The 25,748-nt window shown below is 53.4% G+C and overlaps 1 protein-coding gene across 4 annotated transcripts in view; it reads right to left on the bottom strand.

Annotated features, from left to right (window-relative positions):
- The window catches only part of DLGAP2 (DLG associated protein 2), a 791,263-nt gene that overhangs the window by 99,506 nt on the left and 666,009 nt on the right, over positions 1–25,748 (bottom strand). For all 4 annotated transcript variants that reach the window (XM_043557189.1, XM_043557191.1, XM_043557186.1 and 1 more), the window contains one exon: positions 17,884–18,095. In XM_043557189.1, the coding sequence (XP_043413124.1) occupies positions 17,884–18,095 (212 nt within the window). The remainder of the gene's footprint in view (positions 1–17,883; positions 18,096–25,748) is intronic.

Genomic DNA, 25,748 nt, shown 5'->3' with positions numbered 1-25,748 from the left:
AGCACTACTCTGTGTCAGGACTAGTAAGACCCCTTCTCTGCCCTCGAGGGTGAAGTCTGCTGAGCGAGGCAAGCGGACGGCCAGGCGGTTCCCCGAGATGCTCCCTGTGGCGGATCACGTCCCGTCCTTTCGGCAACAGCCACCCGCCTCGGGGTTCACCGGGTACCCCTGAGATTCCACAGTGCTTCAGCAGAGAAACTGTGTTTCCGTGCTTTCCCCTCCATCTTATTTTTTGACTGTTGGTTTTATAGGCTGAATACCTGATTACCTACCACTCTATAAAGAGGCATATGCTACCTAACTGCGAGATGTGAGTCCGTCCGAAATGAGAGTAACTGCGTAACAGTTACGAGAGTGTAACTGTGCCCTGTAAGGTATGACAGGTGCTGTGGCGGGCGGTTACGGGGGACAGCACAAAGCAAGGAGAGCACAACGCCCTCCCGCTTGGGGAGGGGGTTGTAATTTAATCAGGAATCAGACAAGAGCACAAATGAAAGTGAGAACCCCGGGGCGCCTGGGGGCTCCGTCGGCTGAGCGTCTGACTCCTGATCTCGGCTCGGGCTGGTGGGTTCAAGCCCCGTGTCGGGCTCTGCACTGACACTGGGAAGCCTGCTTGGGATTCTCTCCGTCCCCCTCCTCTGCCCCTCCCCCATGCGTGCGCACGCGCGTGGTCTCTCTCTCTCTTTCAAAACAAATAAATAAACAATAAAAGAATCCCAACATTAAATGTGCAGGAAGATGGCCTGTGGACAACCCTTACTGTGGGGACTTTCCAGTCCTTAGAAGTCACCCCACGATGGAATGGGGCCCGGGGGCATCTGTGGTGGAAAAGCCGGCTTTCCACAGCTCCCCTGGCGGACACCCGGACAGGACCCTGAGACCCGGGGGCAGGTCTGTATGAGGCGCAGCAGTGTGAGCAAAATCCTAGAGCAGCGAGGACTTCCTTGAGCGGAGAGACGGGGGGAGATCGGAGGACGCGGTGTGTTCCAGGGAAGCAAGTGCATTTCAGGCCGTCACTGACACACGAAGATTCGAGAAGGTGGTGGGGAGCAGCACGGGAAGATTATTCAGGGTCTTCGTGATCCGGGTGGAGATTACTGAACGCAGGGCAGTGGAAGCAGCAGAGAGGTCTGGCCCGGAAGCAGCTGCCAGCATGCCCCTGACCCTGCAGCCACCGGAGCTGGGCGCCCGCCACATCTGGGCCCGGGCAAGAGCTGGGGCTCAGAAGAAGGGTCCCAAGCGAACCAGGGTTTGCTTTGTAAATATTTGCAGTGTTCACAGTAAAACCGGGTGTCCGGTGGGAGAAAGCTGGAGAACGGTCCAGGAGGAGACGTGCTGGACTTCCCGGCCTATTCAAACACTGCCTCCCATCCTCCCACCACCTGGCTAGCTGGTGGGGGTGGGGGGTGGGGGTCACCACGAGAGCCTGTCGCTTTTGACCGTGTCCTTTTTTGGATATGTTTGCCTCATGTTGCAACCTTCTAGTCTGCATCAGAATTATTTATGTAGAGGCAAAAAGCATGAACTCCAGAATCACAACAAGTATTCACACAGTCAGATAAATGGTCCCCCCTCTGCTGGGGACTGGGGAGTGTCCCTCCTCTTCCTGAGGAGCCAGGATGCTTCGGGGGCATGATGCGGGGCCAGAGAGGGGTGGCGGCTGGAGCACTGGTCTGCACCCCCGCTTTGGTACAGTGATCACATGCAGGTCAAGCGGGCACTCAGGGTGTCTGGCTCTGAGCCATTTTATCCTTACTGTCCCCCCATGGGGCAGGATCTGAGGACGCTGTGGGAGGCGGTGCTGGGCAGGAAGAGGGGAAAGCGGGTCCTGTCTCCCATGCTGGACGAGGAAGGAAGGAGCGGACGGGCTCGGGATCCTCCAAGGAGTGACGGGTGCACCAGCCAGCAGGCCAGCTGTAAGGGAAGTGACAACCAGCAGATGGGGTCCTTCCATCTTGATGGGGCAGGTAAGGGACCTCTCCCCCTTCCTCCTTCCTTCCACCCCAGGGCCAGGGGGCCAGTGTTGGAAGAGCCAAGTGGGGGGCAGCGTGTGCAGGGAGGCCCCCAGGCTCTCTGCCCTGTCCCTGCGGGGCTCCTAGCCTGCCCAGGGTGAGGGGAAGAAAAGAGCCCCAAACCGGAGAATAGGTGGACATTTCAAAAGAAGCAAGACCGCTGGTGTCCAACGCCCGTGTGTTTAGGGACCACGCTCAGGCAGCCTCAGCCTGCCGGCTGCTGGGAATAGGGGGCAGGGTGGGCCCCACGCACAGCGGGGCCAGAAGCTAGGAAACATCCCACGATCACAGCCCAGTGTTTTGAGGACCCTTTGACGCCCCCCCAAGACTAGAGTCATGTCTCTTTTGCTTGAGGAGTGGTGGAAAGGGACAGGTCCTGGAGCCCCGAGTGGTGCGAGCGGAGGGGGGGCTCAGGGACGTGCAGGGCAGAGCGAGTCACTGAGGCGGGACGGAGAAGGACCAGGGTCCGTCAGCAGGACGCTCACTACATGGGTGGGATCTCAGCGGAGCCAAGGGGCAGAGGAGAATTTGGGCAGCTGGTCTCTTCAAGAAGGATGAGAAAGTCAGTTAAATATCGAACTCACTTCTGTGCGCCATGTCAATTTCTCCTTGTTTTAGCCACAGTTACTGTGTTCGAAACGAGTCACAGCCAAGGCCTGCGGAAGTTGATTTACACACAAATCGCCGAGGGAGAGCAAGGAGACCCAGCTGAGCGGTTCGGACCTCGGTGCTGGAAGGCACAATCGCAGCGCTCACCCGGAGAGAGAAAAACCGCTCCGTGTTTGGCCAAAGACGCCAGCATGGAAAAGTAACGGCGACGGAAGTAACTTTCAGAAACAGCGTGTGGCGGTCTCCAATCCGGTCAGTGCTATTTTACGCGTATTTCCTCATCTTGGCTACGTGAGGGTGGCCTCTGTCACGAGTGCGACCGCGTCCCCCCCCAGAGACGGACGGAAGTCCATACCCCCCGTCCCGCAGGGCACGCGACCACATTTGAAAATAGGGTCGTCCTGGATGCAGTCAGCGAGGACGGGATCGTGGGGCGGACCCCCCTCCAGTATGAACGGTGTCCTTTAAGAAGAGGAGAGACCACGCAAGAGGGAGGCAGCGGCTGGAGTGATGTGGCCCCAAGCCAAGCCACATCTGGGCCACCGGGAGCAGACGCGGGAGACGCAAACCCTAGATGCTCGGGGGGGGGGGGGGGGGGGGGGGCGGCCCCGGAGGCCCCGCCCACACCTTGAGTTGGGCCTTCCAGCCTTGGGACCCGCGAGAGGATGAAGCTCTCCTGCATGAAGCCGCTCAGGGTGTGGTGCTGTGTGAAGGCAGTGTCTCCGTTAGGGCGGCTCCAAACCCCCCCCCCCCCCCCCACAGGCCGGGGGCTTTTCAACAACTGGACAACTCACACTGGTTTCTGCCCGTTTGGAGAATGAGAAGTCTGAGGTCAAGTCCAAGTCCGAACGTGCAGACCTGGCGTCTGGCGAGGGACCGGCTCATACGTGACCGTCTTGCCGTGCCCCCACGTGGAAGGGGCGAGGGGCCTCGGCAGCGTTCCTTGAGAAGGACGCTAACCCATTCCAGAGGGCTCGATCCTCGTGACCTCGTCACCTCCTCGAGGCCCCACCTCCTGACACCATCACCTTGGGGTTAGGATTCAACCTATGGACTTGGGGCACACAGACACGCAGTCCGTTGCAGATAGCCCCTCGAGAAGTAAAACAGAGGGGGTGCACCCCACCTGTAAACAACGAGGCTGGAATCAGCAGGGATTTTCGAGAGCCTCGGTTTAGAAATGCTTGAAGTGCAGCTCGCTGGTGTCCCTCCATCAGAGACAGAGGGCGACACCGACCAACCCCACCGACCAACCCCAACCACTCCCAACCACGGCCAGCGCATCACAGGCATTCTTGTTCCCCAAGCCTCTTAAAACTGCAGACACGCAACGTGTGGGAATACCGCTGGGAATAATCTCATTTCTGTGGCTTCAACACACGCACAGTTACATTTCCACTCATAGCTGAATGTCTAATAAAGCTGTTGAGCATAGATTTATTACTATGGTAACTTTACAACACAAGTATAATTTGCTTTTAAATGCAGTATTATTATGGGAAAAACAACACTGAGAGATTATGAGGGCCTTAAACACAATGAAATAGTTTTCAGGATCTTTTCTTATGTCAACACTAACATATACTTTTGCAAATCATTTAAAAAGTATTTAAATGAAAATAAAATTCAGCCACAAAACCACCACCCAGGGATGATCATTACTAATATTTTGGTGGCTTTCTGTAATCGATTTCTATTGCTTGCCTGTGATGGTTACTTGGCTAGGCTGTGGTGCCCAGATATTTGGTGAAATAGTAGTCGGGGCACCTGGGTGGCTCAGGTCATGATCTCACGGTCTGTGAGCTCAAGCCCTGCGTCGGGCTCTGTGCCGACAGCTCAGAGCCTGGAGCCTGTTTCAGATTCTGCGTCTCCCTCTCTCTCTGTGACCCTCCCCTGTTCACGTTCTGTCTCTCTCTTCTTCAAAAAAATAAATAAACGTTAAAAAAAATAAATAAATAAAAAGAAATACTGGTCTACGGGGTGAAGTGAAGGCATTTTTTAGATGTGATTAACATTTAAGTCAGTAGACTTTGAGTAAAGCGGATTGCTCTCCATAATGGGGGTGGGCCTCAGCAAATCAGCTGAAGGTCTTAGGAGAAAAGACTGACCTCCTCAAGGAAGAGAGATTCTGCCTCTGCACTGTCTTCTCAGTTGGGCTGAAGTACCAGCTCTTCCCTCCACCTCCAGCCTGCCAGTTTGCTCTGCAGAATTCAGACTTGCTCACCTCCCAATTCAGGTGAGCTAATTCCATAAAATCGGTCTCTCTCTCTCTCTCTCTCTCTCTCACTACACATGCACACGCACACGCCCTGTTGGTTCTGTTTCTCTGGACGATCCTGGCTAATAACTGCATAACACGTTCTCACAAACTTAGCGGCTTCAGGCAACCCTCACGTGTTAGCTCACGTTACAATTGTAGGTCGAGTCTGGCACACGCGATGCGTGCTCCGCTCACGGTATCACAGTCTGGCATCAAGGAGCCAGACACCCTGAGCTCTCATCCGGACGCTCTGGAAAGAACCCAGGTCCACGCTTACTCAGGTTGTTGGCAGAAGGCTGCTCCTTGTGGTTGCAGGAAGGGGGTCCGCTCTCTTTTCTGGCTGTTGGCCAAAGACTGTCCTCTCCGAGAGGCCGCCTCGGGTTCTTTCCGGGCGGACCCCTCTGAGCCACGAATGGCCCGTCCACCCTTTCTCCTGTATCAGATCTCTGGCTTCCCTTCCTGCCACCGGCCAGAGAAAACTGCTATGAGGTCCAGCCTCAGGGATCAGGTCCGTTTGCCACATAAAGTCACGTGGCCGAGGGAGGGCTACGTCACGGTACGCACTGGCCACCCACACTCACAGGGAAAGGACGATACACAGAAGAGGGTCAGCTTGGACTTTTGCACACCACATAATCTTTGCAGAATTTGCTATGACTTTTCCAATGTTGGAGTCTCAGAAATTTTATAAACATAATACCAAAACCATTTTGTTATACAATGAAAAATTCTTTGTCAACATTTATAATTGGTGACAGATAAGTATCATTTTGCACGTTAATGGATATTTACTGTTTCTAATTAATTCTTCACTACAAATAATAGCAAACAATTGGAATTTCTTCTAGGATTTCCTTTTGTTTTGATTAAACCTTTTATGGAAATTTGACTATTTCTTTAGGGTTCCATTAAGTGGAATTGATATAAATGTTTTTGATATACGTTGCCAAATTTCTCAGCTTCAAACATTTTTATTCTAATGTAAAGTTATTTCAAAAGCAATTTAGTTGCTCAAAATCTCACTTTCTCAGCTCTGTGAAAATTATGTCTGCAATTATTAATTATTTAGTTTCAGGTGCCTCATTAATGTCCTGGTGATACATCTATTTATTCATTTCCTTGATAATTATATTTATATACTCAGTCTTCAGCACATGCCAATTTATTATATGAATAAATGAACGAATTCATATGTTCTGTATCATGCACCAAAGAAGGCAATGAATTCCAAAGAAGAAATTCTCTTTACCACATTGGGGCAGTTATACAGAGTGAGACTTCCTGCGGCTTCAAGTTTAGTATTGGGTTTCATGTTGTTTAATGTTGCCCCCACACCTTACAGATTTGCCTCTGCTCTTTTCTCCTCATTCAGCATGTTCTCTGGAAACAGCCCTTCTGCAGCTGATCGATTCTGAGTTATGAACAGAAATGCTCTCTGACTTGTCACAGGAGCACGACGGATGCTTCTGTGCTGCTAGACATTTTGAAGTCTACAAAAGTGAAGAGAGTTACTCGCGTTCAGAGAACAATGCTTTCAACACCCTTCGCCGATCGAAGGGGAACAATTCTCTGTCCATTATGCTGTCAGAGCTCTGTCACAAGCCGAGAGATGAACTGAGAGAATGTTTGAGTTCCTGAGCAGGAAGGCACACACGAAAGCTAGACGAACAGCAGAAAAGTGCACGAAAATAGCTCATGAGTAGACCGGAGAGTGCATAAGTGCATTTTGCAGCTTTGAGAGTTAGTGGGAATGACTTGACTTTTTGGCAAGTTGAGAGCTCATATAATCAGAAATGGGAAAAATGGCGGGAAAAGGAACAACGATAACATTTTATCTCTATCTCTAAATCTGGTTTCCTGCCAAAAGGGCTAAGAAGGAAAAGTGACTACAATTAAAGAACATCCTAAATTATAAAAGTTTGAAAAAGCAATTAAAAGGAAGAAAAAGACTTAGTAGTGGCTCTCTTTATCTAGTAAGTGTATCTTTCTTTCAGTTAATTCACTCGATCCTGATCAAAGTGGGGATCAGAACAAAGCTGCAGGATATCTATAAAGTAGTGAAAATGAAAGAGTCACCTATCAAGGTATAGGAGATGCAGCAAAAGACACACTGTTAGGAATATTCGTAGTCTTATTAAACACTTATTACTAAATAGGCATTCAGCTGAAAAATGAGAGAAATAATGAAATGGATCTAAGGAGACAAAAAGGAAAAAGATCAACAGAAGCATAAATTAATGAATCAGAAAACAGGAGAGCTACAGAAAATTGATAAACCAAAGCAGGAGCTGATTGGACAACCCCGGCCCTTACAACATTCTCCAGCTGCATCCCAGATGCCCACCCTCTGTTCTCAAGATGACCCCTAATATTGACACTGCAGCCTAAATTGTTTTCCCAATAAGCCAATCCATAAGAATACTCTAAGACCCTTATTTCCTGATGTTTCTAGAGATGCATGGATTGGCAATGGACTTCCACAAAGGCGCCAGTATTTGACATAAGGCGACGGTCTAAATTGGGAGATTCTCAAGGTATTCTTCAGAAGTCTGATCTTTTAATGTGCTGTTGAATTCTCTTTGTTAGCATTTTGTTGAGGATTTTACATTAACATTCATCAGCGATTTCGGCCTGTAGTTTTTTTGTTTTGTTTTTAGTTTCTTTGTCTGGCTTTGGTAGCAGGGTAGTGTTGCCCACAGAGAATGAGCTTGTAAGTATCTCTCAGTATTCTGGTGTTTGGATTGGTATTTCAGGTGTTTCTGAGATAGCGTCCTGATGCGGTTTTAGAGAAACGCAATAGGGCAGCGTCAGCACAATGACTACCCCTCAGGACTGTACAGACGTAGATATTTAAACTATTCATAGACTAGGGGCACCAGTAAATGTAAAAGCTAATTTACTGCCATTCTAGTCAGATTCTCCGTAGCCATACTGTGAGGATGCAGGTTCAGAGGCACACAGGTCCCAGGGGATCCCCCCGTGGTGCCATCCCGGCAGCAAGCAGGTGACACCCTCACTCACAGTTACCTTTTGTCTGCACACTACATGCAGGAATGGAAACCCAGAGGCAGTTCCCTGCCTCTTATATGTATTATATGTATACATTATATGCGCATATATACATTTACGTGCACACAAGAATGTCTGGACAGGGTGTGATTGTCAGAAATGGCTACTCCCCAAGGCACGGGAATGTGAGAGAGAGAATGACCTTCTACTTCATATAATTCTGTCTTGGGGTAGCTTGTTACAAGGAGTACAAATAATTTTGCAATTCCAAAAATCAATTTAGTAACTTAATTAATGGATTGACGGTGTATTCTGAGGCCGGCCCCCGGACCACACAGACACCACTCTCGTCTGGGTCGTGAAGCTTCAGTGTCCCCGGCTTCTCGAGACACAGGCCACTATGAGGGTTTCTCACTGCAGAGGACCACCCAGACCTGCCTTCCTTGTCTGCATCTGCAGCGGCGTAAGCAAAATTTGGTTAGGCAGAATTCTGTGTTCTGTAGATTATGGATTTAAATGTGCGGTTCCCCATAAAAGGGCTGGACAAGCCCTGTGCTGCAGCCCACTGGGCTGATGGTCCTCACGGGTTTTCACGAGCAAAAGGAGGCGGGGTCGCAGGAACAGTACTAGTTGGTGTAGGCTGCAAACCAGCTCTCGGAGTCCAACACTAGAAATACGGGAGGAGTAGACGGAATAAACAGAACATGACATTTTAAGGAGGAACTTTTCACTTCCTTTCCTTTTGCTTAGTTCTTGATTTGACTTTAAAAACATCAAAACAACAGGAAGAGAATCAGAATGAGACCAGAGTCAGCGTGTGTGCTGAAAACCTAAGAGACGAAACCAGGTAAAGTTGGGAACGTACTAGACAAACCTAAAATAGGTGAGGATGTGTGAGGCCGGGTCCTTGTTCTGCACGTGAAATGGAGAACTAGAAACGAGCAGCGAAGCTGAGTGCGCCCCCTTCCCCCCCCCCCCCCCGACAGTGGGGTCACTCCCCTCCTGGGTGGGGACCTGGGGGGCACGGCGCCCCCTGGCGAGAGAGGCTGTAGGCTGCCTGGGAGCCAGGAGGCGGGACTCAGGAGAGCAGCGCCCCAGAGACGCAGAGCTCCCGGGTTCCTCCAGCTGAAGGAAAGAAATGGAGCCACCAGCCCCTAGGTGGCAGTGGAAACCGCGACAGAGGGTGCTTTCTCCGCGGGAGCACATGGTGTCCCGTTAACGGAAGAAGCGCAGCTTTAAGGTGTGCGATGTTCTCCAGGAGGCTAGCATCTGGTCCCTTCCTGGACCAATGGAAGAGTGTAAGGATCTGGGTGGGTGTGAATCAGTTTTGCACACATCTTGCCAACTGAGGATCTTCAGTTTTAGAATCTGGACAAACGATCCCTTTGACGGTGCCCTGAGAGCCGCTCTGTGATTAAGCTGATGAGCGAGGACTCCTCAGAAGTGGCTCCTGAGGCGTTGGCTTAGCTCACTCACTCTGTGCACGGAGCAAGGGCAATGAGACCTAACGCTTCTCTTGCCCTCACGAGCACACGAGTGACGGGGGCAGCAAGCAAGCGTGCGGCAGTGGTAAGCACGGGGCGCCAAGCACCCTGCAGGGGCACCTAACCCGGGGAGACTCCCCAGAGGAGGTGATCCTGAGCTGGGCTCTGAAGCATGAGCAAGAGCCCAGGACTGCTGGGGCCCGTGGTGCATTCGGGAACTCTGAGCGGTTCCGGAGGGCCGGAATGTAGACCCGGGACTTCGGGCCCAGCAGGAAGTGAGGCCTCACAGGCTGTCCCGGGGCTGGACCATGAAGCATCTGCCACGGGACTCGGCTACGTTAACCGGGTGCACGCAGCATCCGAGCTAGAAAGCGGAGGGGGAGGACGGCATGGGGAATGGGAAGCGGGCTTCCGGGCTGCTGTTTGAGACGTGCCAGGAGCTGAGCGGTCTGAAGGAGACTTTGAGCCCAAATCCAAAACGGGGTCCCAGGATCAGGAAACAGAAAACGCCAAGACTCACGGTGCTGGTGGGAATGAGGGAAGCGGTTTGAGAGACCCCCAGTCACTCTCTCTAGATGGGTTCTGAATATTCCGAACACCCCGTGACTTCTTTTTTTTTCAATTTTTTTTAACGTTTTATTTATTTGTGAGACAGAGACAGAGCATGAACGGGGGAGGGTCAGAGAGAGAGAGGGAGACACAGAATCCGAAGCAAGCTCCAGGCTCCGAGCCGTCAGCCCAGAGCCGGATGCGGGGCTCGAACTCACGGACCACGAGATCACGACCTGAGCCAAAGTTGGATGGATGCCCAACTGACTGAGCCACCCAGGCACCCCTCGTGACTTCTTTCAAAGGTTTCTTGGGTGGGCTCTGCTGTGTCTCAGAAGGGGGCCTGACCCCTCCCCCGTAGCCCAGTGATATCACCGTTTGTCACGGGCCAGTGGATTCTGGGAACCTCACAGAGCAATTAGCCAGCTGAGCCACATGACCAGGTTACTGTATGCTTGGGAAAAGGTATCTTTTCCCAGGCTGATGAGCCGGAAAGGACACCCGAGCCCATCTTCTGAGGCAGGCCACCCGGCAGGCAGGTTCTCTCCCGCTCCTCCCCCAGGTCTCCTCACCCCACCATCAGCCGAGGGGGCGTGAGCAGGTGCTGGGCTCATCTCACATCTCAAGTTGCCTGGACACGAACACCTCAGAAAAAGGCAGTGAGGCTGACGTCCATTCGTCCTCTTCCCGTCCCCGAAGAAAGTCCGTTTGTCACCCCAGAGGAACTGCTTGCCCGGACTCCATGTTGGTTCTCCCACTTCTGGTTCAGTCGCCGGATCTGCGGGTGCCTCCGTTTCGTGTGCAGCTCTGTGCGTTTTGGCAGATGGTGGAGTCACGACGGAGACACGGAGCTCTTCCTTTCTCTGGAGGGTTGCAAGTGGCTGCCATTGTCGTATGACTTCATACGCCCGCTCAACGACCTTCCCTCAACATTTCTTGTGCTACTTGTCTGTTGGCAACGATTTTCCAGCTTTGGTTCTTATAACATAGCCCTTATTTCACTTCCACTCATGAAAGCCATTGTTCTTTTCTTTTTCTTCTTATTTTGAGAGAGAGAGAGAGAGAGAGAGCATGAGTAGGGAGGGGCAGAGAGAGAGAGAGAGAGAGAGAGGGAGAGAGAGAATCCCAAGCAGGCTCTGCGCCATCAGGACAGAGCCCAATGTGAGGCTTGAACTCCCGAAACCGTGAGATTGTGACCCAAGCCGAAATCAAGAGTCAGACACTTGGCTGACTGAACCAGCTGGGTGCCCCATGAAAGACATTTCTCAGTCTAGAATTCTGGCTGGTGGTGTTTTTGTTTGTTTGTTTTGTTTTGTTTTGTTTTGTTTTTTTCCCTGTGCTTTGAAGATGTCACTTCCTTGTTTCCCGGCTCCAGTAACTTATGGTGAAAAGTCTGCCCCAAGTTTTTTTCCTCTGTATGTAGCGGCTTTTATTTTTCTGCAGCTTTCCTCAAGCTTTTCTCTGTCTCCTTGGTTTCTGCTAGTTTGAGTACCATGTCTGTATACATGTGTGGAGTTTGGTTTCTTGTATTTCTCTTTCTCGAGATTTTCTGAGATTCTCCAATCTGGGATTTGTGTCACTATTTGTGGGCACTCTTGGGACGTGCTCGCCTTCCTCGGTTGCTCCCGGGGTTCCGATCCTGTGTGTGCGAGAGTGTCAGGTATTTTCCCGCAGGCTCCGGAATGTTCTTTTCTGCTTTTTCACCCACTCTTTTCCCCTCTGAGCTTCTGTTCGGTAAATTCTGGGGACCTATCTTCAAACTCACGGATTGGTTACTCAGTTACGATATGTCCACTGATGAGTTCATCGGCAAGACGCCTTCTTTCTGACGCGCTTTTTATTTGCAGTATTTGTCTGCCTCTTCCTGGCACTTTTCATCCCTCACCCTCTTCCCCTGGGTCTTTTGTTATGTTAACCAAGCATTTTGAGGTGCTGATAGCTTCACTGTCTCTAAATTCTCTGGCTGGCTCTGCGTCTTGAGAGTGGGTTTTGTTGTACTATGTCTAAATTCTGGGGGATGCTGGCCACCATGTGCACAATGGCAGAAAGAGAGGTAAGTAGGGTTCGTGTTTGGGAGCGGACGTACCTCGTATTCTGCCAGGTGAGATCCGGCCACCACTGCCTTTGTCTCAGGGTGAGGGCTGGATGTCCCCACGGCCACTTGCCTGGGCCACTGACAGGGCTTCTACCCAGCTGTCCTCCCTCCCACTGTTTGCTATCCTGTGATGATGGCAGGGGGACGTTCATTGTGTGGAACAGGCGGCCACTAGAAGCCCTGCGTGTCTAACGCAGGGAGGGGGAGTGCTTTCCAGGGCCCCCGCCACCCCTGCAGCAGCTGCACCCTGCCCCGGTCTTGTCTGGGGAGCCTTTCCTGGCCCTCCTGGTGGAAGGACAGCTATTCTGCTCTTGGATGAGGATGTGAGCCAGGACTGTGGGTGGAGGGTTTTTCCGCTATCTTTCCCCTGTGTGTTTGCCCACACCCCCTCTGGCAGCTTACGGCCCTGTGCCACAGGAAGCTGCGGTCCAGCCAGGGGCCCCAGGGTTCTACATGTTCCCCGAAGGTGGGGAACCGCACAGCTGCTCCAGCGGGTGGGGTGAGGGGCTCTCCCATCTCCAGCCCTGTTCCCAACGGCAGAGGGCTGTTGAGAAGAGCGGGGGGCCGTGCACTCCCCGTGGGCCGGGGGTCCCCATGGATCCACACTAGCAGCTGTGAGCAGCTGCTGACACTCAGGCCGACCCTGCCTCACGAGACACAGCTTGCCAATCCAGTCCCTGCCAGAGGGGTCTGAACCTCCCCAGCTCTGTGGATGGTGGTCTTGCAGGGGTCCCGGCTTTCCTCTAGATGTCAGGGTGGCACGGATGGGCTTTCCCTCGGGCCTACATCCGAGGCAGGACTGGGACTCCGTTCACCTGCTACCTCCCCACGCTGCTTTTCCCAATGAGGGATTAAATGGACATCCTTCTATGCGAATTTGTAGAGACACCTCGCTGTACTGACTGGCTGGCTACCTAGTATCCTGCCATACGGATGAGACAGTTCAGTTCACCTTCTCCTTTTATTTGAGATGCATCTCATACACTGTTGAGTAGAGCGCACACTTGCATGAGTGATGGCGTTAACGCCAAGCAGGGAAGATGGACACCAGGCTGTTCTCCTGCCCCCGTGGCGTCTACTTCCTTCCCTCCGTCCTTAGACATAAACTGTTTTCATTAGTTTCTTATGTATTCTTTCATTGTTTCCTTACGTAATATAAACCTATAGGAATTTCATTCTTATTTCCCCGTCTTTATTATACAGGAAGTGCGTGTTTTATAACGTGCTACACTTTGCTTTCTAAAATTTTTTTTTTAATTTTTTTTCAACGTTTATTTATTTTTGGGACAGAGAGAGACAGAGCATGAACGGGGGAGGGGCGGAGAGAGAGGGAGACACAGAATCGGAAACTGGCTCCAGGCTCTGAGCCGTCAGCCCAGAGCCCGACGCGGGGCTCGAACTCACGGACCGCGAGATCGTGACCTGGCTGAAGCCGGACGTTTAACCGACTGCGCCACCCAGGCGCCCCTGCTTTCTAAAATTTATACAACCTGTATCTTGCCACATCAGTACGTGCAAGTCTGACTCATGTTTATGGCTGCATAATGTTCTAGTATATTCTATAAACGGCATTCTAGTGTTGGTATATCTATTACTCAGTCAGTCTGATAGCAGTGGACTGTGGGTTAAACTTTTATGCCCTAACAGCGTTATAAGGAATAGTTTTGCACACATCACTCCTTACAGGAGCGGGTGAGTCAGGGGACAAGTTCTCCAAAGTGGGACCCAATCCCTACTGATGGGTGTTTAGGTGATTTATAGTTTCTTACAACGACCTACGATGAAACAGTGAACGTCACTGTATTTTTGTACATCTTTGTGTGCTTTTCAGGAATTTCTTTAGAATGTGTCTTTAGATTTCTAGTTTCAAATGGTATGCTAAAATACGCCCTGGAAAGTTTTAGTGATTTCTAAGGTATGTGAATAATCTTTTCCTGGCTTTACCCATATTTACATCATGGTGTTTATTTTTTCTCATTAATTTGTAAGGCGTCTCTATGTATTAAGAACACAAGTGTGACACTTAAATGGCAAAACATTTCCCCAGGTTTTAATTATTGTTTCACCTTCATGATGATACTTTTAACTTGTCGGTAGGTTTGTTCACTTTGACTATGAGTCCGTTGTTAACACTATGAATTCAAATCTGTCATTTTCTTGTGGTTTCTCACTGTGGAATAATGTTTGGATATGTCTTCTCCATCTGAAAGTCATAAAACATTCACGCACACACACACACGCATACGTGTGTAAGTGTGCACACACATGATACCCACCCACACACACTGATAAGATTCTTCTGCTTATACCTCAAATGCACCTGCGCTTATCTTTATGTATAAAGTAGTTCTTGAAATAAGTCCCTTCTCCATAAATTTAAAATGCTACCCTCCTGAGAGAGGACTCAGAGATGTTCAAAATTATAAGGGCTTTGACTTCTCAATTCAACTAACCAGAAAAGAAAAAAGAAACAACTTAAATACAACTCAAGAACTATCAATGTTGCTTCACAGTCTGGGTGTAGAATAGACCAGAATAGGGACGCTCTATTTGTGGTAAGGGACCGCATATCAGATTAAGTGGACGCAAACGATCCTCGCAGGACCGGGGGCGTCCCCAGTGCTCAGGGCAGGTCCCCAGGAACCACAGGCAGTGGGCACAGGGGTGAGGTGAGGGGCAGGTTAATGTTCTCCAGGACGCGGGTCCGCTAATCTGGGGGTCCCCGGCCACCGCTGCTCTTAGGATTCCACACGTTCCTTTGTCCACTTTCCCGTGACACCCGCTGGTCTCTGGGCGCGTGATCCTGCCATCCACAGGCAAACACTCTCTGGGTGTGGGGTTAAAACCACTACTTTCATTTTAAACCTGTGGGGGCACTTCTGTGACATTCGTCACCTCACTTGTCTGAGTCGGGGGTTCTGAGTAAATAGTTTAGCTTTTGTGACGCCGCTTAAAATGGCAAGAGATGAAATCATGCTAAAATCTATAAAATTCTAAACAAATGCAACATGGGCGAAGATGCTGCTAGGCAGTAACAGCAATCACTTAATGGATGTGCGTCCCAGTAACAGAACTTCTACAGACGACGGACTCACGGGGCCTCCACGGACGTGGCAAATCCACAGAGGGCTCCTATTGGGCACGGCACCCTGGGGTCACCTCGCCACACCGCCCTCCTTGTCTTGTTTGCTCCAGGGCCGTGCCAGATGAGGGGAGAGAATCATCCGCACGCTTATGCGCGGAACTCAGCTCGGTGCCCCAGCGCTTACTGGAAGCCTGGATGGGGGGACGGAGTGTGGGGAAGTGCAGCCCAACCGCCAGGTTATCTCTGTGGCAGTGTGGGTGGCGCCGTGGGGGCCGAGGGCGGAGGTCGGGCTAAGTCTGGAAGAGGGTCAGCGGCTAGGCACCACTGATGACTCATTCCCCCAACTCCTACCGGGGCGGACGTGGCTCAGGCACTCAGGAACCAGCCGTGCGCGAACGCCCAGCCTGACTTCCACCTGTGGACGGTCCACACCTGGATTGTGACGTCAGGCGGCCTCGGCCCCTTCGTGGCTCTTGGGTTTTGGAGGGAATTTTGACTGTTTTGGGTCATGGTGCGGGTTTTACAAATGTAAACTCCTAACGCTGTCTGGTGGGCACCCAGTACCAGACCCCGGGCGGTCTCCACCCGCGGGAGAATGAGGTGGTCTCAGGTCCCGAGGACAAATCCAGGGTGGACACGCAGAAGGTCGGGGGAGGGCTAGTCCCTGGGGGCCGGCAGAGCAAAGGGGAGGAAAGTCATTAACACGAAAATAAAGTTCGTAATTCTGAACACGACCTGATCCCCGCCCACCATTAAAACACAGCCTGCCTTTCTTTTTCTTTCCTGTGATTTGCTTTAAATGTATGCAATCGTGGTATGAATCACAAACTTTCCAAATGCCAGCCCACGCCAGTGGCCACGTGCCCAGTGGTTCAGAGCCCCCAGACCGTGCGTGACTGTCCCCAGCTTGAGCCCCCAGACCTGCTCAGCACAGCGTTTGCCTGTGTGAGTCCTGATGCTTCACGATCGTCAAACGTGACCCGAAGCAGCCCAGGGAAACAGCTGGTCGGCTCCCTGCCCTGCTGCGGTGGCCGGCCAGGTTTGCGCCTGGCTCCACGGCGTCTTAAGTCCTGAGGACAGCTTTCCAGTAATGGCGCTGCCCGACTGTGTCTTTACTTATGCACGCCTCCCTTCCCCGGCGTCCCTCCAGCACATCAGTGCTCGCCCCAAGCTTGTCCCCGACAAACCCGACAGTCTTCTCTGTGTGAGGCAGAGCGGAGACCCGTGTGGAGTGAGACAGGCCGCGGTGTCTGCCTCCACCCCACTTCCCGTCCGGCATTCCCAACACGGTCACTGACTTAAACTGAACCAGGTCGCAAAGACGTGGTTTGCGCTGGTGAAGTGTGAGATGTGGCTGCAGCTTACAGTTTGATTGTGCATCCTGCACGCTAACATTAGTGATGAGCTGCAGGGGCTGGGAGGAGTCACAGCGCTGTTTTGCTGGTCACCGCGTGCACCAGGCACCGGCAGGGACGACACAGAGATCACACCTCAGTCTGGGGCTTCGTCCCCATGCTCACGGGTTATGGTGATCGACTCTGCGACACCAGCAAGACACAAAGAAGCGGGTCCCTGGGTGCCGAACCTTCACGTGGGAAACCTACAGCTTGCAGGGGGAGGAGCCAGACAGCTGAGCCTTGAGTAGCACAGGTCTGAACTGCGTGGGTCCCCTTCTGCGTGGATTTTTTCCAATAGATACAGTGCAGCACAGTAAATGTATTTTCTCTTGCTTAGGGTTTTCTTTTTTTAAATGCGTTAATTTTTTTTAACATTTACTTATTTTTGAGAAAGAGACAGAATGCAAGCGGGGGTGAGGCAGAGAGAGAGGGAGACACAGAATCCGAAGCGGGCTCCAGGCTCCGAGCTGTCAGCACAGAGCCCGACGCGGGGCTCGAACCCACCAACTGTGAGATCATGACCTGAGCTGAAGTCGGACGCTCAACCTACTGAGCCACCCAGGTGCCCCGCTTAGGATTTTCTTAATAACATTTTCCTCTAGCTTATTTTATTATAGGAACACGGTATATTGTACATACATCATATAAACTATGTGTTAACTGACTACTTATGTTACTGGTGAGGCTTCCAGCCAATAGTAGGCTACTAGTAGTTAAGCTTTTGGGGGAGCCAAAAGTCGTACACAGACTTTCGACTGCCAAGGGGTCAGCGAATCCAGAAGCCCGTGTTGCCCAAGGGTCAAATGTGCATCCAAACTTAGCTGCTGGGACTGGACAGACAGAGCAAGGCGAGTGGTAAGGGCCATGTTTGGCACAGTTCATATGAACACCTCTTTCCCACATAGTTTCCCCTGCTTATATTTTGAAAATCCGTTAAATTTATCAGCCATCTATGTTTGGACAGTGTCATAAAGCATATGCTATTGTACTTGTGAAAGTCATACGGGTTCTGTCCCCTCCCCCGCAAACAGAAAGGTTGCCTACAAACGCACTTACAACGTTTCAGCCGACAGCACAGCCCCTGTCGTGATTTTCACACACAGACACACACATGTGCACACAAATACGCTCCTGGAAAACCAACCCGCCATCACCTGAGAACACAGGATGGATCACACTGGCTATGACAGTGGCTTTAGGATTAACTGACATAGAAACCACCCAAGTCAATGACCAAACGTATGGCTTTTAAAAGAACTAAACAAAACATTTTTTGAAGGTCTTGAAACTGGTGGCCATCCGTCTAGTATTCGCAGCTCAGAAATGTGAAGGTGGCCACGACGGGCCTACGGCCGGACAGGGAAGCGGGGGAGGAGGGCTTACGTTTGGAGATCCGCCAGTGGCCTCGGTCCGATGGGCTTGAGCAGGGGCTCCGGCCGCATGGCCGCCGTGGGCGACGTCTTGGGGCTGGAGTCGGACTCCGCACTCTCCTCGTCGCCCATGGCTTTGATGTAGCTCCCACTCCTCATTCTCCGGCAGGGGATCTCCTCGTCCTTGCCGCCCGTGGGGCACCCCCCCCACTCGTCCTGAGGCACCTAGGGGAGAAGAGACACACGCGTGCGTCAGGGGCTCTTCGCGGGGGACAGATGCTCTGTGAATTCTGGAAGACACGCCTCGTATGGCCGCTTGTCACTGAGAGCGGGGCGCGTGAAGACACGTGCTTCCTGGAGCTGAGCCCTAAGGACATTAATGGACAATTGTTGCCTGTCCCCATTAAAAGGCTGATACACAGACACGGAAAAAGCGAGGGCACATGAGGAACGGCGGAGGAGAGGAAACCACTTGGAATCTCAGCACCCAGAAAACAACACTGCTCACATTTCAGATTTACTTCCTTTTGGCACAAAAGGAAATCGAAATCGTGTTGAGCAGGCTGGGGGGCACAGAGGTCTCCGGGATATGGAGGACAAGGAAGACTAGAGGGCGGGACAGGGCAACGTTCCTGGGGTTCGCCCCGGGTGCGGGTACAGGAGCCGGTGAGGCTGGAGGCCGAGGGGCGTCGGCGTGTGGGATCCTCGCGCTCGCTCACAGACCCGACAGGCCCCACGGGACCCACCTGCCACACCTGGGACCCGAGCACCTCCCTCCGCAAGCGGCGAAGTCCCAGCACCACGGGCGTATCTGCTCCATGTCGCCAGGGTCGGGCGCTCCTCACCGTTCACCCCGCTTGGTCAAGCACCCTGCCGGCTCCCGCGCACCAGCTCGGAACAGCAGCGCGTTCGGGGAAAAGCGCCTTATTCAGTTCCTTCAAACGCCTGACCGTGGCATCGCTCCGGCACATGACGTCTGGCACAGATAGCCCAGGACAGGACAGTGGCCAGGACCACAGCTCCCCCACGGTCCCTGTAAACTCTGCAGGCGCAGGCATCTGGACGGCCCCGGGGGCGATGGCACACATGGGTCCCGTCTGCACGTTTGTTTTTCTAAAACAGCACGTTCCCGAACTCGCTCAGGTACACGGGAAGCTTGTGGAACCGCGGCAGGAGCACGCAGCGGAGCAGACCCAGACGCTGTGATGAGGGGCGGCTCCAGCAGAAACTTCCAGGTCGTCAGGTCCTCACTCAGCTCTGACCGCACGGCGCTCTGTGGCTGGGGGACTCACACGGGCCAGTCCCTGTGGCTGCAGAACAGCAGTTGGCCGGGTGGCCTCAACAGCCTTTCCAGGGAGCGTCACTAAGCTCCTGTGTGCAGGTCCCCACACGGTGCAGACGGGCATGAGACCATGTCCACAGACCAAGACAGCCGAAGATCTCGGCCTGTTCATGCTCTCTGGCCCGGCAAGTGGCTTCTGTGGAGGTGTCCGCAGACTGTCAGATTCGGTGCCAGGGGTTGGTGAATTAGCCACTATGGGAAAGGAGGAAACACGGAAGCATCCCATAGCAAGCAGCTTCGGTACGTACCACAATCATATAATGCCTACTTCAGCCCCCAAAGTAACTGCAGAGGAACATGTATTCAGCCATGGAAAGAGGTTCACGGGGGAGAAAGAAAGCAGGTTTTAAAATACAGTCTGCGCTCATTTTTTTTATACTTTAAAAATAGATACGCCTGCATTATGCATGGAGACCCAGCTGGCAGAATGTGGAGTGGGGGTCATCCCTGGGAGAGTGATTATGGGCTCCTCAGTTCTCTTCATTCTGGTATTTTCCAGATTGACCGCTTGGAACACATACTGCAGTTACAACAGAAAATAACGTTATTTTTACTTTAAGAAAAAAATCGGTCCTCACGGCCCCTGGGTGGCTCAGTCGTGAAGTGTCCAACTTCAGCTCAGGTCATGGTCTTGCGGTTTGTGAGTTCAAGCCCCACGTCGGGGTCACTGCTGACAGCTCGGAGCCTAGAGCCTACTTCGGATTCTGTGTCTCCCTCTCTCTGCCTCTCCCCCGCTTACATTCTCCCTCTCTCTCTCTCTCTCTCTCAAAAAACATATACAAAAATCTTTCCGGTGTGTTACAGCATCAAACACCTGCAGCAGGTGCACACGAGTGGCCAAATGTCCAGCCACAAACATCACACACTCTGTGGTTTCCAGCGAGTGAATGCACAGATGGCTGTCTCCTGACAACAGCCACCAGCCTCTGCTAGTGACCATCATCCACCCGCATATGACGAGGAGCAAGGTTGGTCATTTTGAGTAGGTGTTTTCCTGTGGCTGACCTTAGGAGCCTCCTGTTTTCGCTGCAAGGATACTTCAGCTCCGCGTATTAAAATACATCCTCCCTCCTTCCAAGCAGTAAGACACGGGTGAAAGGGCCCAGGGCTCTGAACAATGTTCCCTTTCAGGTGTTGAAATCAAGGAAGAAAAATAGCATCGAACGCTGTGTGTCCTGCAGGGAAATGTCTTCTTCATTCAGTCAACAAGTTTTTTGTTTTAAATGTGTACCAAGTACTTTGGCCAATGGGGATATCATTGAGAGCAAGACAGTTGGGCTTCCGAACCCCGGATTTCCACTGTACAGGACTACAGCTCTACGTGGGGGTGGCCTCCAGGGGCCATCATGGAAACATGGGACAGTTGTGACAGTCACACACTTGGAGAGCATCACAGCATCCCAGGGCCAGAGATGCTAGTTTTGGGGAAGCACGAAGCAATCTCACCCAGTGAAGACCGGGCTCACGTCCTGTATGACTCTGAATGTCTCTTCCCATCTAGTTACTTAAGCCTTGAATCTAACCCTGTGTGGTATATAAATCAAGGGGTTTTGTGCGTGTGTGTGTGTGTGTGTGTGTGTGTGTGTGTGTTGCAATTTTAATGAACAATGAATTCTTCAGGACTGCAAGTAACCAGGTAAATCAAGGGAAGGGAGAGCTTTGGTTTGATGTTTCACCAAGAATTTTTTACCATTTCCAAAAACCCCACCAGGTGGGCGAATCCGGTGTCTTTATAAGTGCCCCCACCGGTCTAACCGGTAGCCCTAAATTCCGGGGAATCCGCAGCCAGGAAGGAACACGCTTCCCAGCACTCCAGTCTGAACAGTGCTTGCCATGAGAACTCACGCTTTCTGTTGAAAGTGATCCTCCCTTTATTTCTGTCACGTTAGCGTTTGGGCACTTAAAGACATGCGTGTCTCAAGTAGTGTGTGTAGATCACAGTGTGTAAGTTCAGTTTACAACAGTCGAGGGGACATTATGAAACTTGTTATAAACGGGACACTTGTTTTGCTGAGTTCATGAGCCATCGTTACGGACAGGAAAGCTGTTTGAACGATTACACGGATGCGTCATCAGTGCAGAGTGTGCAGAGAAGGTGGGGAGGTCATCACGATGGGGACGGGGACACAGGGCGCAGGGAGTGGTGCATGCGGACCCCCTGCATGGTCACCAGCCCAGGGGAGAGAGCGGGCAGCTGAGCATCCCAGGTCCCTCTGCCTCGTGCCATCTGGTCACACGGATGCTTCTCAGCTGCAGGTCCCTCTGGGACATTCGGCAACATCTGGAGACAGGTTTCTGTCTCCAAAATGGCGGCACTGCTGGCGGCCAGTGGGCAGAGGCCAGGGATGCTGCTCAACGTCCAGGTGCACGGGCCACCCCCACAAGAGAGACAGCTGTCCAGCCCGGCATCGGCCCACCGTCAGCCGCGGAGAAAATCTGGAGGCCAGGGTGCCGCCTGCGCTGGGCCATGTGCACCCTGCCAGGCGAGGCAGGGGCGAGGCAGCCCGGATCAGCCCCGGGACCCAGGTCTCCTTAGCGTGGCTGGGGACTGCCCTTTCGTTGGCTCACTCCTGTATGGCCGTTTACCCCGTGCGCCACCGTTCAGTTGCTGAGTTCGTTTTCTTCAGGCCACCGCGGTTTCCGTTTCCTTTGCCACGACCAGGACAGACGACGGACAGAAGCCAGACACGGCCGGGAGTCCTGGGCCACTGGCCAGACTCCGGCCTGCCTGTAATCATGCTGCCCCGAGGGCTGGGCTCAGCACCCCCTCGCTCACTCGGTGAATTCCCTGCTGCTGCCTGCAGGCCACCCATCCCGACGCCCTCTCCCGGGAAACACGCGGGCCGGGCCGGGCCGGGGGAGGCCCGTGCCCGCGGGTAGGGAAGCAGAACAGAGAGGGACCTCACCGCACGGAGGTGCCCGATGGCACCGCACGAACAGTCTCGCCTCTGAACCCAAGGAGCCTGAGACCCCTGGGCCCTCCCACTCAGGCATGACTGCTCTTTGCCTTCCTGCTGGAAACGCCACAGTGGCCACGTGTCACGTGGGTGACGTCACTCCTAGCCGTAAACCTGGATGAAACAGAATGTTCGCTCAGGCCGCGGCGTAGGCTAACGACCCACGATCTTCAAGGGGCTCGTGCTTTACTGTCGAATCTAACCGCAAACTCTGACCAACACAAAATCAGCCTCAGGGCTGGCAAACACTTGAAACCCCAACTTCCTCCCACGAAGAATTCATCTCAACAGACATGTCCTGAAAGCCTGTCGCTGTGGGATGGGACAATTCCAGGTACGAAGGCTGATGTCCTGCCGTGGGACCCAGTGCTGGTGGCCGTTCTGTGGGTCTGTTACTCATTATTCCTGCCCCGAGGGTGGCTGGGAGATGTGCTGCTTGGCTCTTTCCGGCTTGGGCTCTGTGGTCCTCAGGACTCTGCCTCCTAGGGGTCCCGCCTCCAGGTTCCGTCTCCCCAGACCTGCCCGGGGTGGGGTCTCCTGTCATGCGGCAGGCAGCACCCCCACAGCCCCGTGAAGAAGCCCTCCAGGTGAACCCTTCGCAGGGGATGCTGTTGCTCCCAGACTCACCAGCCTGGTCATGGGGACACTGCACGGGACGGGAGTGACAGGCTGCCTAGAAACTGCCACATGCGTGAGGAGATGCGACCTCTTGGGGGAGTGGGCCAGGAAGCACACAGAAACCCTGTAAGAGGCAGGGGATGGGGAGGGGCTGGGAGAAGGACCAGCCGTTTCCACCAGGACAAGGGGGCAACAGATACGAGCACAGGGCGCACGTCACCAGGGACACAGCAGCTCAGCAGTTGCAAAAGTGGCCAGAACAACCGGAATGCCTGTGTGGCTGCAATGCCAAGCCGTTTCCTGTGGTGACGGGTCGCTGGGCACAGCCTTGGGGGCGGACCGGTTATAGGGGCAGTCACGTGACCCCAGCGGCCCTACAGTCCCCGAAGCTCCTGTGGACGGTCCCAGGCAGATCACGTGCTGCCCGTGTGTGGACAACACCCAGGAGCCACTCTAAGTGAGCCCGCCGATGGGGGGCCGCAGGTAGATCCCGAACCGAAAGGCATGACCTCTCTGGCCCTTTCAAGACTGTGCGTTTGTGTCCAAAGTGGCTTCGGACACGCCTCCCGGCCTGGTATTTCATTCCGGCCTTGGCAATGAGACGGCTGCCTGGGAGTGACCATGACCTAAGGTCTTGAGCAGGTCCCTGGCCAGGTTCCCAGACTGGAACCTGCCTCCGGCACCGTGGTGTGCACGCACTGAGGGCAGAGTAGCTGAGCGCGGGCTCCTCCCGCCGGCCACACCAGCTGTGCTCCTACTAGAACCGAAGGGCCTTCCGTGAAGCCTGTGGGAATAGCCGCTTTCATGAGGAGGCAGGAGTCCAGCGAGAACATGGGGTCGGGGGCTCGTCCACCCTCCGGTGCTGGGATCAGCCTCCTCTTGCTCAGGGGACACCGGGCAGCTTCCTTTCATGGTTTCCAAGTGTCCTCTGTGACGTCACGGGACAGGTGCACCTCTTGCCCAGGCGTGAGGTCTCTGTGCCGCATCAGGGCCCGGCCGCAGGGGGAGGGCGGTCTGCCGACTCCAAGCCTACAGCCTGTTGGGCCCCCGCGTCACAGACAGCCGAGCAGATGAGCACAGACCGAGGGGCAGACCGGCACGGGGTGTGGGAGTCAGGCAGGAAGGAGACGCACACACGGTCGGCAGCCGCTGGGGAAGGGGGTCCGGGGCGAGTAAGTCCTGAAGGAGCGTGCACGGCCCCTGGCCCTGAGTTACAACAGACCCTTCGCGTCCGATCGCGTGGAAGCCGGTGGCTGGTACTGAGATTCCTTTCAGATGCTCGATGAAGAAACAATAAACAGGCTCTCTTTGAAAAAGACGGGTGGTTTCTCTAGACCCCGAAACAGGACCCGGAAACAAATGCAATTGGGAAATGTGGCATTAAAAATTTTTTTAATGTTTATTTATTTTTGAGAGACAGAGAGAGACAGAGTGTGAGCAGGGAAGGGGCAGAGAGAGAGGGAGACACAGAATCGGAAGCAGGCTCCAGGCTCTGAGCTGTCAGCACAGAGCCCGTATCCATGAACTGCGAGATCACGACCTGAGCCAAAGTCAGACGCTCAACCGACTGAGCCACCCAGGCGCCCCATGGGAAACGTAGCATTTTTAAGAAGCACTTTTGTGTGCATGCTTGATCTTCCCGCTGAACTTTTTCTTGGAGGCCAGACCCCCAGAGCCTGGGGAAGGGAGTCTGAGGTGCTCCCCAGCCGTGTGCAGACGACTGCACTTCATTCTGCTGCTACTTTTCTCTGATTGCTTCCCAACACGTCAATATGGAAGTGCTTCCTGTGTAGACGCCAGACACCGCAGCCACCAGATCTCCGAGGCCACCGATTCACCAGGAGGGACCCACAGGCCGGGTGAAGACACCCAAGAGGGGAGACAGGCGGCGGGAGGGGGAGCCTGGGAGGGGAGGGGCAGTGGGGACGCTGCAGCCATGGGTCAGGGGCCACGGAGCCACGGAGCCACGGGCAGGCCAGGCCCACATTCCTGCCGGGGAAGGCAGGTGCACCTGCCGTGACTGCCCTCCCGCAGGCACCTCCCGCTTCGCGCATGGAGAACTCCCTGAGCTCAGGGCTGCTGTCAGCCCCCAGTCAGCGTGACATTCATTAAAAGTTTGACCTTAGGTGCTTTGTCTGCAGAGGTAGAAAAGACGAAAACATCTGTTTCAGAGCATAAAATGCCTCCTAATTTTCTTTCAATCCTGTCTATTGTCTGCTTCGACCGACTTAGAAATGCAAAGAGCCTTCCTCTGGCATGAACTCGGTGTCCGTACGGACCGAAGGTGGAGGAAAACGCAGCTTCCTCTCTTAGCTCCACGTCTGCCTAGTTTTCGGGGGAACGAATGTGAGCAGAACTTATAAGCTCTTGTTCCTTCCTTCTTGTCTCCTAAGTTTTATTCTGTAGGGTCTGCAGACACATTCCTCCTCTTCCCCAGCCGTGGCTGGGAACGAAACCTGGGCTCACAAGGGTCCGCAGATTCACATGTCCACAGGAAAGGTAGTACAGTCGGCAGGGGGAGACCTGTGTGAGGGCTGGACGTGGGTCCGTGACGTCCCGGGACAGCAGGACAGACAGCCTGGGGAGACAGGGGCATCGCTTGTGAGGTCACCGCCATATTCGCCAGAGCGACCCACAGTGACGGAGCAGATGATGGCGGGGCGAGAAGGAAGTGCTGAGCTGCGTCCTCCAGAGGGCACTGTCCCCGCCCTGGGCTCACGTCTGCTGTAGCACAGGTGTGGGTCTGTGCACTGAGACACAACTTCTTGAGGTCCTGGTCCTCCTCACCCCCCGCCACACATCTGTGTCAGGACCGCGTATCCCAGGGGTCTAGAACTTGGCCAGGGCAGCTCCCACTCACCTTCACCCGAGGCACCGGCTGCACTGGGGAAGCTCTGGGAGGGAAGGGGGAGGACGGCTGAGGAGTGGGTTGCATGAGCACATGAGCAGAGGGACCACAGG

This window comes from Prionailurus bengalensis, chromosome B1 (genome assembly GCF_016509475.1).
Source record: "Prionailurus bengalensis isolate Pbe53 chromosome B1, Fcat_Pben_1.1_paternal_pri, whole genome shotgun sequence".
Taxonomy (NCBI): domain Eukaryota; kingdom Metazoa; phylum Chordata; class Mammalia; order Carnivora; family Felidae; genus Prionailurus; species Prionailurus bengalensis.
This window is presented reverse-complemented; position numbering and strand designations above follow the sequence as displayed.